Genomic DNA, 17,758 nt, shown 5'->3' with positions numbered 1-17,758 from the left:
AATTAAAGAGAATGGGTAAGATCAGAGATGGAGAGTTCATTGGGCTTAGGAGATGTTGCAATTCTCCGGATCAAGTTCATTTTCATCTCTTCCTCAATCAATGCACTCATTGATCTCCTTGGCAATCTTAAGTGATTGAATTACAATTTCTTGCAATTCAATCTCTCAAATCTTGATCAATAGACAATTCCTTGGTCAATTGCTCATGATAAGAGATGAAGTATAGTCACTGATTATACCACATGCATTTTCCAAATCAAGTATTGAGAGGGTTATAGTCACATACCCATCCAAACCCAATTTGGTCCAGCATGAGAAAGCATTTCTAGCTTGATCTCTTCATTCCTCTTTCAAGGTTCAAAAGAGATCCAAGTTTGAGTAGCTTCTCTTCCAAGATAACTACTCAATTGGATGAAGATCAAAAGCTTTCAAGTAAAATCAAGAGGAAAGATAGAAGAAGAATAATGAAAATTAGTATTGATCCATCAAATTATAACAGAGCTCCCTAACCCAATGAAAGGGGTTTAGTTGTTCATAGCTCTTGAAAATGAAAACAAAGATGGAGAATACATCATAAAACTAGAAATTGCAAAGAAAGTAAAATACAGAGAGTAGTTCTCTTTTTTCCAGCCTCTAGGACTCTTTCTCAATTCAAAGCTACTCCTATATATACTACTCTTCTCAGATTCTAGTGTGATTCTTCAAGTCTTGGGCCTTTGGATCTTGAGTTTGAAGCAGTTCCTTTCTTTATTTGGGCTTGGCTTTACTTGCAGAGAGAAAGTGCGAAGTGGGCGGAGACTTTAGTTCAGGACGTTAGGGGTGTTAATATTTAGTGAGAATATAAGTTCGAGAACATTAGTGACACTTAACATTGTCACTAACGTTCCAATGCGCCCCTTTGCCTCACGTTAAAACCCACGTTAACTAGGTTAACGTGGCTTTTAACGTTGCCTTGCTAACCTTCGAGAACGTTAGTGACACTCAACATTGTCACTAATGTTCCAGTGTGCCCCTTCTTGCTTCACGTTAAAGCCCACGTTAACTAGGTTAACGTGGCTTCTAACGTAGCCCTTGCCATCCTTCGAGAACGTTAGTGACATTCAACATTGTCACTAATGTTCCAAAGTGCCCCTAGGTCTCACGTTAAAGTCCACGTTAACTAGGTTAACGTGGCTTCTAACGTGGCCATCTTTAGCCATCCCAACGTTAGTGATAATGTTGAGTGTCACTAACGTTGGCTCATCCTTCATTCCTCATCGTTAGCTTCCACGTTAACCAAGTTAACGTGGAAGTTAACGTGACTCTTGGGGGTTGTGTGGTTGCTTCAACGTTAGTGACAATGTTGAGTGTCACTAACGTTGTCGACAACTCTTCATCCCTTACGTTAGTTCCCACGTTAACCAAGTTAACGTGGGAGTTAACGTGGTACTTTGCACCATAGGCCAACGTTAGTGACAATGTTGAGTGTCACTAACATTGGCTTCTCTTCCCCCCTTAACGTTAGAGGCCACGTTAACTAAGTTAATGTGGCTTCTAACGTGGCCACTTATGAGTAATTGCCAACGTTAGTGACAATGTTAAGTGTCACTAACGTTGGCTCAACTTCTCTTCTCCACGTTAGAGTTCACGTTAACTTAGTTAACGTGACTCTCTAACGTGGGCATTGATGGCTTTTTGAGAGTGTTATTGGCAATCACTTTTCTCATTAATCTTGCAAGTTACCTCCCCTTTTCTTGCTTCCTTTTGGTCCTGAAATCAAGCAATAAAGTGCATCAAAGCTCTAGTCCAAGTCATGAGTAATGCAACATAATAATTGTCACTAAACTTATGCAAAATCCTCATGAAATTATGTAAAATGCACAATGTATGCTTGAATCAAGGCATAAGTGAATATCTACCCAAAACTAGCTTATTTCCTAAAGAAATGCATGAAACTAACCTAAAAACAGTAAAGAAAAGGTCAGTGAAACTGGCCAAGATGCCCTGGCATCACTGACCATTCGGCCATGCCTGGACCTTCATCACTTATGTATTTTCAACGGTAGAGTTTCTACACTCCATAGATTAAGGTGTGGAGCTCTGCTGTTCCTCATGATTTAATGCAAAGTACTACTGTTTTTCTATTCAATTCAACTTATTCCGCTTCTAAGATATCCATTCGTTCCCAAGAACATGATGAATGTGATGATTATGTGACACTCATCATCATTTTCACTTATGAACGCGTGCCTGACAAACACTTCCGTTCTACATGCAAACAAGCTAGAATGAATATCTCTTGGATATCTAATATAGGGGACCGAGTCCGAGTTATTAGTATCTTCGTGGTATAAGTTAGAACCCATGGATGGCCATTCCTGAGATCCGGAAAGTCTAAACCTTGTCTGTGGTATTCCGAGTAGGATCTGGGAAGAGATGGCTGTGACGAACTTCAAACTCGCGAGTGCTGTGCGTAATGACAGATGCAAAAAGAGGGTGAATCCTATTCCAGCATGATCGAGAACCTCCAGATGATTAGCCATGCCATGACAGAGCATTTGGACCATTTTCACAGAGAGGATGGGATGTAGCCATTGACAACGGTGATGCCCTTACAGAAAGCTTGCCATGGAAAGGAGTAGGACTGGTTGGATGAAGACAGCAGGAAAGCAGAGGTTCAGAGGAACGAAAGCATCTCTATACGCTTATCTGAAATTCTTACCAATGAATTACATAAGTATTTCTATCTTTATTTTCTGTTTATTTATTATTATTATTCGAAAACTCCATAACCATTTGATATCCGCCTGACTGAGATTTACAAGATGACCATAGCTTGCTTCATACCAACAATCTCCGTGGGATCGACCCTTACTCACGTAAGGTTTATTACTTGGACGACCAAGTGCTCTTGCTGGTTAGTTTTGCGAAGTTGTGAAGTTATGTTTGGACCATGGTATTGTGCACCAGTTATTGGCACCATTGCCAGGGAGAGAACGAACAAATAATTTTACAACCTAATCTGAGTAACAATTTCGCATACCAAGTTTTTGGCGCTGTTGCCGGGGATTGTTCGAGTTTGGACAACTGACGGTTCATCGTGTTGCTCAGATTGGGTAATTTTCTTCTTATTTTATTTTCAAAAAGTTTTCAAAAAAAAATTTTTCAAAAATCTTTCAAAAAAATTTTCCCTTTGTTTTCGAAAATTATTTCAGAATTTTTAAGAATGAATTCTAGTGTTTCATGAAGCATGTTGAAGCCTGACTGGCTGTAAAGCCATGTCTAAATCCATTTGGACTGGGGCTTCCAAACCCAACATTATCAAGAGCAAGCTAGTTGTTGCTAATCCACCTGCTGCTGTTCCTGATCCACCTGATTTACATGCTAAAGCTTGACTGGCTATTAAGCCATGTCTAACCCTCAGATTGGAGCTTTAGACTAAGAGTGCAAGATTCCTGGAATTCTTCTTAAAAATTTTGAAATCCTTATTTTTCTTTTTCACATTAATTTTCGAAAAATCCAAAAAAAATCATAAAAATCAAAAATATTTTGTGTTTCTTGTTTGAGTCTTGAGTCAATTTCAAGTTTGGTGTCAATTGCATTTTTTCTAAAAATTCTTTGCATTTTTCGAAAATTCATGCATTCATAGTGTTCTTCATGATCTTCAAGTTGTTCTTGGCCAGTCTTCTTGTTTGATCTTCATATTTTCTTGTTTTGTGTCTTTTCTTATTTTTCATATGCATTATTGCATTCATAGTGTCTATACATGAAAAATTTCTAAGTTTGGTGTCTTGCATGTTTTCTTTGCATCAAAAATTTTTCAAAATTATGTTCTTGATGTTCATCATGATCTTCAAAGTGTTCTTGGTGTTCATCTTGACATTCATAGTGTTCTTGCATGCATCATGTGTTTTGATTCATAATTTTCATATTGTGAGTCATTTTTTTTGTGTTTTTCTCTCTCGTCGTTAAAAATTCAAAAATAAAAAAAATATCTTTCCCTTTTTCACTCATAAATTTTCGAAAATTTGAGTTGACTTTTTCAAAACTTTTTAAAATTTAGTTGTTTCTTATGAGTCAAATCAAATTTTCAATTTAAAAATCTTATCTTTTTCAAAATCTTTTTCAAAAATCATATCTTTTTCATTTTTCTTAGTCATTTTCGAAAATATTTTAAAATATTTTTCAAAAATCTTTTTCTTAATTTTATCTCATAATTTTCGAAAATATTATCAATAATTAATGTTTTGATTCAAAAATTTCGAGTTTGTTACTTACTTGTTAAGAAAGATTCAAACTTTAAATTCTAGAATCATATCTTGTGATTTCTTGTGAGTCAAGTCATTAATTATGATTTTAAAAATCAAATCTTTTTCAAAACTAATTCTAATCATATCTTCCTATCATATCTTTTTTTTTTAAATCTTACCTTTTTCAAAAATTTGATTTTCAAATATCTGTTCTAACTTCTTATCTTTTTATCTTTTCAAAAAATTGATTTTCAAAATTTGTTTCAACTAACTAACTAACTTTTTGTTTGTTTCTTATCTTTTTCAAAACTACCTAACTAACTCTCTCTCTCTAATTTTCGAAAATATCTCCCTCTTTTTTTTAAAAAAAAATTCTTTTTAATTAACTAATTGTTTCAATTTTTAATTTTAACTTGATTTCATTCCTAATTTTCGAAAATCACTAACCCCTTTTCAAAATTTTATTTTCGAAAATTCTCTCTCTCTCTCGTCTCCTTCTATTTATTTATTCATCTACTAACACTTCTCTCCCATCCAAAAATTCGAACACTACCTCCCTCTCTGTGTTCGAGTTTTTCCTCTTCTCTTCTTTACATTACATTCTTTTCTTCTTTTACTCACACAGGGGAACCTCTATACCTGGGCAAAAAGGATCCCTATTATTATTATTTTTCTGTTCCCACTTTTTCATATGAGCAGGAGCAAGGACAAGAACATTCTTGTTGAAGCAGACCTTGAACCTGAAAGGACTCTGAAGAGGAAACTAAGCGAAGCTAAAATACAACAATCCAGAGATAACCTTACAGAAATTTTTGAACAGGAAAAGGAGATGGCAGCCGAAAATAATAATAATGCAAGGAGGATGCTTGGTGACTTCACTGCACCTAATTCCAATTTACATGGAAGAAGCATCTCCATCCCTACCATTGGAGCAAACAATTTTGAGCTGAAACCTCAATTAGTTTCTCTGATGCAGCAGAACTGCAAGTTTCATGGACTTCCATCTGAAGATCCTTTTCAGTTCTTAACTGAATTCTTGCAGATCTGTGACACTGTTAAGACTAATGGAGTAGATCCTGAAGTCTACAGGCTCATGCTTTTCCCGTTTGCTGTGAGAGACAGAGCTAGAATATGGTTAGACTCTCAACCTAAGGATAGCCTGAACTCTTGGGATAAGCTGGTCAAGGCTTTCTTAGCCAAGTTCTTTCCTCCTCAAAAGCTGAGAAAGTTTAGAGTGGATGTTCAAACCTTCAGACAGAAAGAAGGTGAATCCCTCTATGAAGCTTGGGAGAGATATAAGGAACTGACCAAAAAGTGTCCTTCTGACATGCTTTCAGAATGGACCATCCTGGATATATTCTATGATGGTCTGTCTGAATTAACTAAGATGTCATTGGATACTTCTGCAGGTGGATCCATTCACCTAAAGAAAACGCCTGCAGAAGCTCAAGAACTCATTGACATGGTTGCTAATAACCAGTTCATGTACACTTCTGCGAGGAATCCTGTGAGTAATGGGACACCTCAGAAGAAGGGAGTTCTTGAAATTGATACTCTGAATGCCATATTAGCCCAGAATAAAATATTGACTCAGCAAGTCAATATGATTTCTCAGAGTCTGAATGGAATGCAAGCTGCATCCAACAGTACTCAAGAGGCATCTTCTGAAGAAGAAGCTTATGATCCTGAGAACCCTGCAATAGCAGAGGTGAATTACATGGGTGAACCTTATGGAAACACCTATAACCCCTCATGGAGAAATCACCCAAATCTCTCATGGAAGGATCAACAAAAGCCTCAACAAGGCTTTAATAATGGTGGAAGAAACAGGTTTAGCAATAGCAAGCCTCTTCCATCATCCACTCAGCAACAGACAGAGAACTCTGAACAAAATACCTCTAATTTAGCAAACTTAGTCTCTGATCTATCTAAGGTCACTGTGAGTTTTATGAATAAAACAAGGTCCTCCATTAGAAATTTGGAAGCACAAGTGGGCCAGCTGAGTAAAAGAATCACTGAAACCCCTCATAGTACTCTCCCAAGCAATACAGAAGAAAATCCAAAAGGAGAGTACAAGGCCATTGATATAACCATCATGGCCGAATCCAAAGAGGAAGGGGAGGACGTGAATCCCAAGGAGAAAGACCTCCTAGGACGTCCAGTGATCAATAAGGAGTTTCCCTTTGAGGAACCAAAGGAATCTGAGACTCATCTAGAGACCATAGAGATTCCATTGAACCTCCTTATGCCATTCATGAGTTCTGATGAGTATTCTTCTTCTGAAGAGAATGAGGATGTCACTGAAGAACAAGTTGCCAAGTTCCTTGGTGCAATCATGAAGCTGAATGCCAATTTATTTGGTAATGAGACTTGGGGAGATGAACCTCCCCTGTTCACCAATGAACTAAATGCATTGGATCAACTGAGATTGCCTCAGAAGAAATAGGATCCTGGAAAGTTCCTAATACCTTGTACCATAGGCACCATGACCTTTGAGAAGGCCCTATGTGACCTTGGGTCAGGAATAAACCTCATGCCACTCTCTGTAATGGAGAAATTGGGAATCTTTGAGGTACAAGCTGCTAAAATCTCATTAGAGATGGCAGACAATTCCAGAAAACAGGCTTATGGACAAGTAGAGGACATGTTAGTAAAGTTTGAAGGCCTTTACATCCCTGCTAATTTCATAATCCTAGATACTAGGAAGGATGAGGATGAATCCATCATCCTTGGAAGACCCTTCCTAGCCACAGCAAGAGCTGTGATTGATGTTGACAGAGGTGAATTAGTCCTTCAATTGAATGAGGACTCCCTTGTGTTTACAACTCAAGGTTATCCTTCTGTAAACATGGAAAAGAGGTACAGTAAACTTCTCCTACTGCAGAGTCAACCAGAGCCCCCACAGTCAAACTCTAAGTTTGGTGTTGGGAGGCCACAACCAAACTCTAAGTTTGGTGTTGAACTCCCATATCCAAACTCTAAGTTTGGTGTTGGGAAGTCTCAACAATGCTCTGAACATCTGTGAGGCTCCATGAGAGCCCACTGTCAAGCTATTGACATTAAAGAAGCGCTTGTTGGGAGGCAACCCAATTTTTATTTATCTAATTTTAATTTATTTTTATTGTTATTTCATGTTTTATTAGGTTCATGATCATGTGGAGTCACAAAATAAATATAAAAATTGAAAGCGGAATCAAAAACAGCAGAAGAAAAATCACACCCTGGAGGAGGATCTTACTGGCGTTTAAACGCCAGAAAGGAGCATCTAGCTGGTGTTCAACGCCAGAACAGAGCATGGATCTGGCGTTGAACGCCAGAAACAAGCAGCATCCTGGCGTTCAGACGCCAGAAATGCACAGTGAAGAAGAGCTGGCGCTGAACGCCAGAAACAAGCATCTGGCTGGCGTTCAACACCAGAAATATGCTGCATCTGGGCGCTGAACGCCCAGAACAAGCATCAATTCGGTGTTTAAACGCCAGAATTGCATGCAAAGGCATTTTACATGCCTAATGGGTGCAGGGATGCAAATCCTTGACACCTCAGGATCTGTGGACCCCACAGGATCAACTCAGCATCTGTGGACCCCACAGGATCCCCACCTACCACCACTCACTCTCTTCCCTCTTCTCAATGTTCATCCTCTCTTCCCAATAAACACTCTTCCCCAAAACTCTTCACCAATCACCTCAATCTCTCTTCCCTATCACCACTTCACCACTCACATCTATCCACTCTTCCCCATAAACCTACCTCATAAACTCCACCTACCTTCAAAATTCAAAATCAATTTCCCACCAAAACCCACCCTATATGGCCGAATACACCTCTCCCTCCTCTCCTCCATATTTTCTTCTTCTTCTTCATTTATTCTTTCTTCTCTTGCTCGAGGGCGAGCAATAATTTAAGTTTGGTGTGGTAAAAGCATAAGCTTTTTGTTTTTTTTCCATTACCATTGATGGCACCTAAGACCGGAGAATCCTCTAGAAAAGGGAAAGGGAAGACAAAAGCTTCCACCTCCGAGTCATGGGAGATGGAAAGATTCATCTCCAAAGCTCATCAAGACCACTTCTATAATGTTGTGGCCAAGAAGAAGGTGATCCCCAAGGTCCCTTTCAAACTCAAGAGAAATGAGTATCCGGAGATCCGACATGAAATCCAAAGAAGAGGTTGGGAAGTTCTAACAAACCCCATCCAACAAGTCGGCATCCTAATGGTTCAATAGTTCTATGCCAATGCATGGATCACTAGGAACCATGATCAAAGTAAGAACCCGAACCCAAAGAATTATCTCACCATGGTTCGGGAGAAATACTTAGATTTTAGTCCGGAAAATGTGAGGTTGGCGTTTGACTTGCCTATGATGCAAGGAGATGCACGCCCCTACACTAGAAGGGTCAACTTTGATCAAAGGTTGGACCAAGTCCTCATGGACATATGTGTAGAAGGAGCTCAATGGAAGATTGACTCAAAAGGCAAACTGGTTCAACTTAGAAGACTGGACCTCAAGCCTGTGGCTAGAGGATGGTTGGAGTTCATCCAACGCTCCATCATCTCCACTAGCAACCGATCTGAAGTTACTGTGGATCGGGCCATCATGATTCATAGCATCATGATTGGTGAGGAAGTAGAAGTTCATGAAGTCATCTCCCTTGAACTCTACAAAATAGCCGAAAAGTCCTCCCCCTTGGCAAGGCTAGCTTTCCCTCATCTTATTTGCCATCTATGTTACTCAGCTGGAGCTTTCATAGAAGGAGACATTCCCATTGAGGAAGAGAAGCCCATCACTAAGAAAAGGATGGAGCAAACAAGAGAGCCCACTCATGGAGCTCAAGAAATGCATGAGGAAGCTCAACATCAAGAAATCCCTGAGATACCTCAAGGGATGCACTTTCCTCCACTGAATTTTTGGGAGCAAATCAACACCTCCCTAGGAGAATTAAGTTCCAACATGGGACAACTAAGGGTGGAACATCAAGAGCACTCCATCATACTCCATGAAATTAGAGAAGATCCAAAAGCAATGAGGGAGGAGCAACAAAGACAAGGAAGAGACATAGAAGAGCTCAAGGACATCATTGGTTCCTCAAGAAGGAAACGCCACCATCACTAAGGTGGACTCATTCCTTGTTCTTAAACTTTTTGTTTTTCATTTTCTTATGTTAAATGTTTATCTATGTTTATGTCTTTATTACATGATTATTAGTTTCTAAGTGTCTATGCCTTAAAGTAGTGAATATGAATCCATCACCTCTCTTAAATGAAAAATGTTTTAACTCAAAAGAACAAGAAGTACATGAGTTTCAAAATTATCCTTGAACTTAGTTTAATTATATTGATGTGGTGACAATGCTTCTTGTTTTCTGAATGAATGCTTGAACAGTGCATATGTATTTTGAAGTTGTTGTTTAAGAATGTTAAATATGTTGGCTCTTGAAAGAATGATGACAAGGAGACATGTTATTTGATAATCTGAAAAATCATAAAAATAATTCTTGAAGCAAGAAAAAGCAGTAAATACAAAAGCTTGCAGAAAAAAAATAGCGAAAAAAAATTAGAAAAAAAAAGAGAAAAAGCAAGCAGAAAAAGCCAAAAGCTCTTAAAACCAAGAGGCAAGAGCAAAAAGCCAATAACCCTTAAAACCAAAAGGCAATGGTAATAAAAAGGATCCCAAGGCTTTGAGCATCAGTGGATAGGAGGGCCTAAAGGAATAAAATCATGGCCTAAGCGGCTAAACCAAGCTGTCCCTAACCATGTGCTTGTGGCGTGAAGGTGTCAAGTGAAAACTTGAGACTGAGTAGTTAAAGTCAAGGTCCAAAGCAAAAGAAGAGTGTGCTTAAGAACCCTGGACACCTCTAATTGGGGACTTTAGCAAAGCTGAGTCACAATCTGAAAAGGTTCACCCAATTATGTGTCTGTGGCATTTATGTATCCGGTGGTAATACTGGAAAACAAAGTGCTTAGGGCCACGGCCAAGACTCATAAAGTAGCTGTGTTCAAGAATCAACATACTGAACTAGGAGAATCAATAACACTATCTGAACTCTGAGTTCCTATAGATGCCAATCATTCTGAACCTCAATGGATAAAGTGAGATGCCAAAACTATTCAAGAGGCAAAAAGCTACAAGTCCCGCTCATCTGATTGGAGCTATGTTTCATTGATAGTTTGAAATTTATAGTATATTCTCTTCTTTTTATCCTATTTGATTTTTAGTTGCTTGGGGACAAGCAACAATTTAAGTTTGGTGTTGTGATGAGCAGATAATTTATACACTTTTTGGCATTGTTTTTAGTATGTTTTTAGTAGGATCTAGTTACTTTTAGGAATGTTTTTATTAGTTTTTTATGTTAAATTCACATTTCTAGACTTTACTATGAGTTTGTGTATTTTTCTGTGATTTCAGGTATTTTCTGGCTGAAATTGAGGGACTTGAGCAAAAATCAGATTCAGAGGTTGAAGAAGGACTACTGATGCTATTGGATTCTGACCTCCCTGCACTCAAAATGGATTTTCTGGAGCTACAAAACTCAAAATGGCGCGCTTCGAATTGCGTTAGAAAGTAGACATCCAGGGCTTTCCAGAAATATATAATAGTTCATACTTTGGCCGAGTTTAGATGACGCAAAAGGGCGTTGAACGCCAGTTCTACGCTGCAGTCTGGAGTTAAACGCCAGAAACACGTCACGAACCAGAGTTGAACGCCAAAAACACGTTACAACCTGGCGTTCAACTCCAGAAAGAGCCTCTGCACGTGTAAACTTCAAGCTCAGCCCAAGCACACACCAAGTGGGCCCCAGAAGTGGATTTATGCATCAATTACTTACTTCTGTAAACCCTAATAACTAGTTTAGTATAAATAGGACTTTTTACTATTGTATTAGACATCTTGGGACGTCTAGTTCTTAGATCATGGGGGCTGGCCATTCGGCCATGCTTGGACCTTCATCACTTATGTATTTTCAACGGTAGAGTTTCTACACTCCATAGATTAAGGTGTGGAGCTCTGTTGTTCCTCATGATTTAATGCAAAGTACTACTGTTTTTCTATTCAATTCAACTTATTCCGCTTCTAAGATATCCATTCGTTCCCAAGAACATGATGAATGTGATGATTATGTGACACTCATCATCATTCTCACTTATGAACGCGTGCCTGACAAACACTTCCGTTCTACATGCAAACAAGCTAGAATGAATATCTCTTGGATATCTAATACAGGGGACCAAGTCCGAGTTATTAGTATCTTCGTGGTATAAGTTAGAACCCATGGATGGCCATTCCTGAGATCCGAAAAGTCTAAACCTTGTCTGTGGTATTCCGAGTAGGATCTGGGAAGAGATGGCTATGACGAACTTCAAACTCGCTAGTGCTGGGCGTAGTGACAGACGCAAAAGGAGGGTGAATCCTATTCCAGCATGATCGAGAACCTCCAGATGATTAGCCATGCCGTGACAGAGCATTTGGACCATTTTCACAGAGAGAATGGGATGTAGCCATTGACAACGGTGATGCCCTTACAGAAAGCTTGCCATGGAAAGGAGTAGGACTGGTTGGATGAAGATAGCAGGAAAGCAGAGGTTCAGAGGAACGAAAGCATCTCTATACGCTTATCTGAAATTCTTACCAATGAATTACATAAGTATTTCTATCTTTATTTTCTGTTTATTTATTATTATTATTCGAAAACTCCATAACCATTTGATATCCGCCTGACTGAGATTTACAAGATGACCATAGCTTGCTTCATACCAACAATCTCCGTGGGATCGACCCTTACTCACGTAAGGTTTATTACTTGGACGACCCAGTGCACTTGCTGGTTAGTTGTGCGAAGTTGTGAAGTTATGTTTGGACCATGGTATTGTGCACCAGTTATTGGCGCCATTGCCAGGGAGAGAACGAACAAATAATTTTACAACCTAATCTGAGTAACAATTTCGTATACCACCTAAGTATTTCCTACCACATTACATATTAGATACGAGAAACCGAGATCATACCTTAGCCGATTTTCCAAGCTCAACCGGAGCACTTCCAAACCACTTGTCCACAAGTCCTCTAGGTCTCAACCCCTCCAAGAACAGATTTTTACCACCAAAAATCCCTTTTCAAGCTTTTCAAGGTCTCAATCAAGCCCCAACATTCACATATACACAACCTAAGCCACATTCATCATACCCATTCACAACATCTCAATACCCAAACATCATAGAACAACAAATTACACTAGGGTTGAAAATCTTACCACACCCAAGGTCCAAGGAGACAATATTAACCTTCTCCTTCAAGAGAGTTGGGTCCTATAACATCAAAGAGCCCAAAATCTCAACATATTTGCGCATGAAACTCGAAATCAAAGCTGGAAATTCGAAGAGCAAAACGTGGCTTACCTCAAGATTGATTGAATGGGTTTTTTATAACTTTTCGTGGTGAACGCGTGGCCGCAAACGGTGCGGCAATCGGAGCTCTAGATCAAAAGTTATGGTGGTTTGAAGATCAAGTGAGAGATAGAAGTTTGAGACAGTGTTCTTCCCCCATTCTTCCCCCTTTCAGCGTGTTTGAGTGATAAGTGAGGAGAGAGAGTTCTGAAATGAGTGTTTTAGGGTTTAGTTATGTTGGGCCAAGGGCCCACTTTGGGTCCAGTTGGCCCGGTTTGGCCCGTTCGGTCCAATCTTGGTCCGATTTCTATAAAATTGATACCGAAATTCTCGTCTCAATCTCCTCTATCATATTTAGCCATAAAAATCATATTGTTAGCTTTCTAGAATAAATTCTCATTTATGGGTTAGTTAGCCATTAATTAACCGGATCTTACATTCTACCCACCTAATTGAAAATTTTGCCCACAAAATTCAAATTCAATTACCTGAGAATAAGTGCGGATAATCCGTTTGCATCTCCGACTCAAGTTCCCAAGTGTGTTCCTCAACACTGCCTCGACTCCAAGCCACTTTGACTAATGAAACCTCTTTTCCACGCAACCGTTTGATACTAGTATCATCAATTCTGATTGGAGCTACTGGAAGCGTCAAATCTTCTCTTAACTGAACCGATTCAGGTTCTAACACATGGCTAGCATCAGGAGTATACTTTCGAAGCTGTGACACGTGAAACATGTCGTGCAGGTTCGAAAGATGAAGTGGTAGAGCCATCCGATATGCCACCGGTCCAACCCTTTCCAGGATCTGAAATGGACCGATGTACCGAGGATTCAACTTCTTTGCTTTAATTGCCCTACCTACTCCTGTGGTTGGAGTAACCTTAAGGAAAACATGATCTCCTTCCTCAAATTCCAAGGGCTTCCGCCTCTGATCGGTGTAACTCTTCTGGCGACTCTGCGCCGTAAGCATCCTATCTCGAATTTTCTTGACTTGTTCAGTGGTCTCAGCTATCATCTCCGGCTCCAACAAGCCTTTCTCTCCAGCTTCATACCAACATAACGGAGATTGACATTTTCTCCCATACAAGGCCTCATACGGAGCCATTCCGATGCTCGCATGGTAACTATTATTGTATGCAAACTCCACTAACGGCATATACCAATCCCAACTCGCCGGTTGGTCCAAAACACAAGCTCTCAATATATCCTCTAGTGTTTGGATCGTCCTCTCGGATTGACCATCTATTTGAGGATGGTAAGCTGTACTCAAGCTTAATCGGGTTCCAAAAGCTTTCTGAAATGCACCCCAGAACCTCGAAGTAAAACGAGGATCTCTATCAGAGATTATAGTAGCAGGTACACCATGGAGTCTCACAATCTCCTTTATGTATAACCGTGCTAGATCCTCAAGGGTGTAAGTCATCCGAATGGGCAAAAAGTGAGCTGACTTCGTCAGTCGGTCCATAATCACCCAGACAGTATCAAAACCAGTCCTAGTCCTTGGCAATCCCGACACAAAGTCCATTGCAATACTTTCCCACTTCCATTGCGGAACCTCTAAAGGTTGCAACATCCCGGAAGGTCTTTGATGTTCAATCTTCACCTTTTGACAAGTTAAGCACTTTGAAACATATTCCGCCACATCATTCTTCATGCCTAGCCACCAAAACATCGCCTTTAAAGCATGGTACATTTTAGTACTTCCCGGGTGAATGGAGAATCCGCTTTTGTATGCCTCCTTTAAGATATCTTGCCTCAAAGTGCCAACATCCGGCACAATGATTCTACCCTTGAATCTCCATAACCCATCTTTTTCTTCCGACACTCTCCACTGTTTTTCTTGCTCGATAGCCGGTAACACCTTCCATAACGCTTCATCATTTTCATGAGCCTTTAGGAGTTCGGACTTAAAATTACTCGAGATTTCTAATCGGCTCAAACACAAAGTTCCAGATACTTCTTGGGCACCAATTTGTAGACTCTCGAATCCCTTGAGCAACTTCTCCTCTTGAAGCATCATCCAAGCCGCATATAACGACTTTCCGACTTAACGCATCCGCCACTACATTCGCCTTTCTCGGATGGTAATTCAACTCAAAGTTGTAGTCCTTCAATAATTCCATCCACCTTCTCTGCCTCACATTAAGCTCTTTCTGATCAAAGAGATATTTCAAGCTCTTGTGATCAGAGAAGACTTGGAACTTAACCCCATAGAGGTAATGCCTCCACACTTTCAAGGCAAACACAACCGCAGTGAGTTCCAAATCGTGCGTAGGGTAACTAACTTCATGAGGTCTCAACTGGCGTGAGGCATACGCCACCACATTATGATGCTGCATCAGCACGCACCCTAGGCCCTTTAGTGAGGCATCACAGTACACCTCAAATGGTTCGTTCGGCTCGGGTAACACCAACACAGGTGCAATGGTCAACTTTTTCTTCAATGCCTGAAAGCTCTCCTCGCACTCAGGAGTCCAAACCAATGGTGTGTCTTTGCGGGTTAACTTTGTCAACGGCAAGGCTAATTGTGGAAAGCCTTTGATGAACCTTCGGTAATAGCCAGCTAAGCCCAGAAAACTCCTTATCTCAGTTACTGTGGTTGGTTGCTTCCAATCCACCACAGCCTCCACCTTAGCTGGATCTACGACTATTCCCTTCTTACTCACCACGTGACCCAAAAACTTCACCTCACTCTTCCAAAACTCACACTTACACAATTTCGCATAGATTTTCTTCTCCTTTAGAATCTGCAACACGGTCTTCAAGGGTTCCGCATGCTCTTCTTCAGTCTTGGAGTAAATCAGTATGTCGTCAATGAAGACAACAATGAATTTATCCAGAAACGGACGGAACACTCTGTTCATATAATCCATGAATACTGCAGGAGTGTTTGTCAACCCAAAAGACATTACAGTGTACCCGTAATGACCATAACAAGTTCTGAAAGCGGTCTTAGGGATATCCTCTCCCCTTACCCTTATCTGGTGATAACCGGATCGCAAATCGATCTTGGAGAAAACCCCAGCTCCTTGTAACTGATCCATGAGATCATCAATCCTCGGCAACGGGTACTTATTCTTTATCGTGACCTTGTTCAGCTGCCTGTAATCCACACAGAGCCGCATACTCCCGTTCTTCTTCTTTACCAGTAACACTAGCGCACCCCACGGTGAAACACTTGGTCGAATAAAATTCTTACCCAACAGATCCTTTAACTGAGACTTTAACTCAACCATTTTCAGTGGTGACATCCTATATGGAGCACTCGAGATTGGTCCAGCCCCAGGCACCAACTCGATAGCAAACTCGACCTCTCGGTTAGGTGGAAATTTATCAATATCATCGGGAAACACTTCCGGAAACTCACGTACAACCGGAATTCGCTCTAATCTTTGATCATCGCCCGAAACACCCGCGGTTAGCAACAAGATACCCTGACATTTGGTCCCAGAGTAATTCACCATCATAGAATTTAAGTAGTAACTATTCACCACCACCGGCCCTTCTGTATCTTCCGGCATGAAGCACACTGTTTTTGTAGAACAGTCGAGCAGGACATGGTTCTCAGATAACCAGTCCAATTCTAAGATAAGATCAAAACCGATCATCAGCAAGCAGATTAAGTTATGGACAAAATCACGCTGCTTGACCCTAAACGAAACTTTCGGGCATCCTAGCATAGTTACCATGGCTTCATGGGTAGCATTATACACTTTTAGGTCATAACCTAAGGTTACGATCTTCAATCCTAACTCATGGGCTTTCTCAAATGCAATGAATGAATGCGATGCTCCCGAATCAAATAAAGCATTTAAAGTTTGACCAGCCATTTCACAGTTACCTCGGATAAGTGTCTCGGATCCCTTGGCACCTATAACTGAGGTGGTGAACACCCGACCAGTCTGCTGTGCTTTTCCTGCACCTTGTTTTTTCTTCTCCGGACAGTTTGGGACCTTATGTCCCGCCTTACCACAGTAATAGCACAAGCCCCACCCAGCCTTGCACGGGGCTCCCGGATGGTGACTTCCACACCTAGCACAAGCTTGCTCATTCTGAGGCTGCTTTCCAAACCTTTTCCCTCGGGAGTTGTTGTTGTTGGGCCTCCGGAAAAAACCTCCCTGCCTAAAAGGCAGATCTCTAGGAGCAAAGCTCTTCCCTCGATTCTGTGGGAATGGTCCCTTGTGACTTCCTCTCTCAGTGGCTGCCTTCTGCACACACCCTTCAGTAACCCTACACTTGTACACCAACACAGAGAAAGTTCTGATCTCTATTGGTCCTTGAGCTCTATTTCTGTCGTTGCCACGGTTGTCCATCTGTTGCCCAAAAGCTTCAGCAGTGGCTTGCATAGCAGCAGCCATGTTCTCCAACGCAGTCATAAAGTTCACCAGGTCATTAGGGTTAACCTCTGGTGCACGAGCATTAGTACGACCTCTACCACGGCCTCTACCGCGTCCACGAGGCACCATATGGTTCCTATACACACCAAACAATCGATATTAAGTTGATCAGTCTCAATATCGGAAGTTTAGTGCTTCAAGTCTCAAATGCATGCTCATGAACGTTTATGCCAACTATATCAAGTAGATATACTAATAGCACATAACACACACACAGAGAATGCACAGAAGCATAATCAGTCCATCCCTCAGGCTCTACAGGAACGAACTGCTCTGATACCATAATGTAACACCCTACCACACAGAGTCTTATGCTTAAGTCATAATTCAGAGATGGTAAGGTATTACGAGCTCTAAAACAAAAATTTAGTACGAATAGTATTGTGAAATATGATTATAACTAGGAGCCTTTATAAGAAAAAGGGGTAAAACAAAAATCATAACTCGAAAAGTGCAACACTTTGATCGATAACGTAGCGAACAAAAATAAACCAACGCGAGATTATATATATACGAAAGAGTGTCAAAAATGGGAATATCAAAACTCAAAATCCGGTTGCGAAGATAACTGGTCCGAGCATAGCAATATATACATATAATAAAATAAGGAAACCTCAAAGGAAATCCAAAGGGACACAAATACAGGAACCTATTCTCCAAAATCTCCTATAAGAGGAGTCATCACAGTTTATATTATTTAATGGAGATAAAAGTATCTAAGAGAAATCATAAAACCAAAACAGAGTCCCG

General features: G+C 40.4%; 1 protein-coding gene and 1 non-coding gene across 2 annotated transcripts in view; both read right to left on the bottom strand.

Moving 5' to 3' along the window:
- LOC148563480 (uncharacterized) overlaps nucleotides 1-17,077 on the bottom strand; it is a 54,372-nt gene extending 37,295 nt beyond the window's left edge. Inside the window, exons 1-2 of the mRNA XM_088486824.1 lie at nucleotides 16,453-17,077; nucleotides 15,979-16,194 (exon numbers count right to left, since the gene is read on the bottom strand). Of these exons, the coding sequence (XP_088342950.1) occupies nucleotides 15,979-16,194; nucleotides 16,453-17,077 (841 nt within the window). The remainder of the gene's footprint in view (nucleotides 1-15,978; nucleotides 16,195-16,452) is intronic.
- LOC148563481 (small nucleolar RNA R71) lies at nucleotides 5,455-5,558 on the bottom strand. The gene has a single exon (XR_015885406.1). It is a non-coding gene; the product is annotated as a small nucleolar RNA R71 (small nucleolar RNA).
- Nucleotides 17,078-17,758: the final 681 nt, after the last annotated feature.

Source organism: Arachis ipaensis, chromosome B5 (assembly GCF_059453495.1).
Source record: "Arachis ipaensis isolate K30076 ecotype BB chromosome B5, ASM5945349v1, whole genome shotgun sequence".
In the NCBI taxonomy this organism is placed as follows: domain Eukaryota; kingdom Viridiplantae; phylum Streptophyta; class Magnoliopsida; order Fabales; family Fabaceae; genus Arachis; species Arachis ipaensis.
Note: the sequence above shows the minus strand (reverse complement) of the source record. Positions and strands in the feature narration are given on the sequence as shown.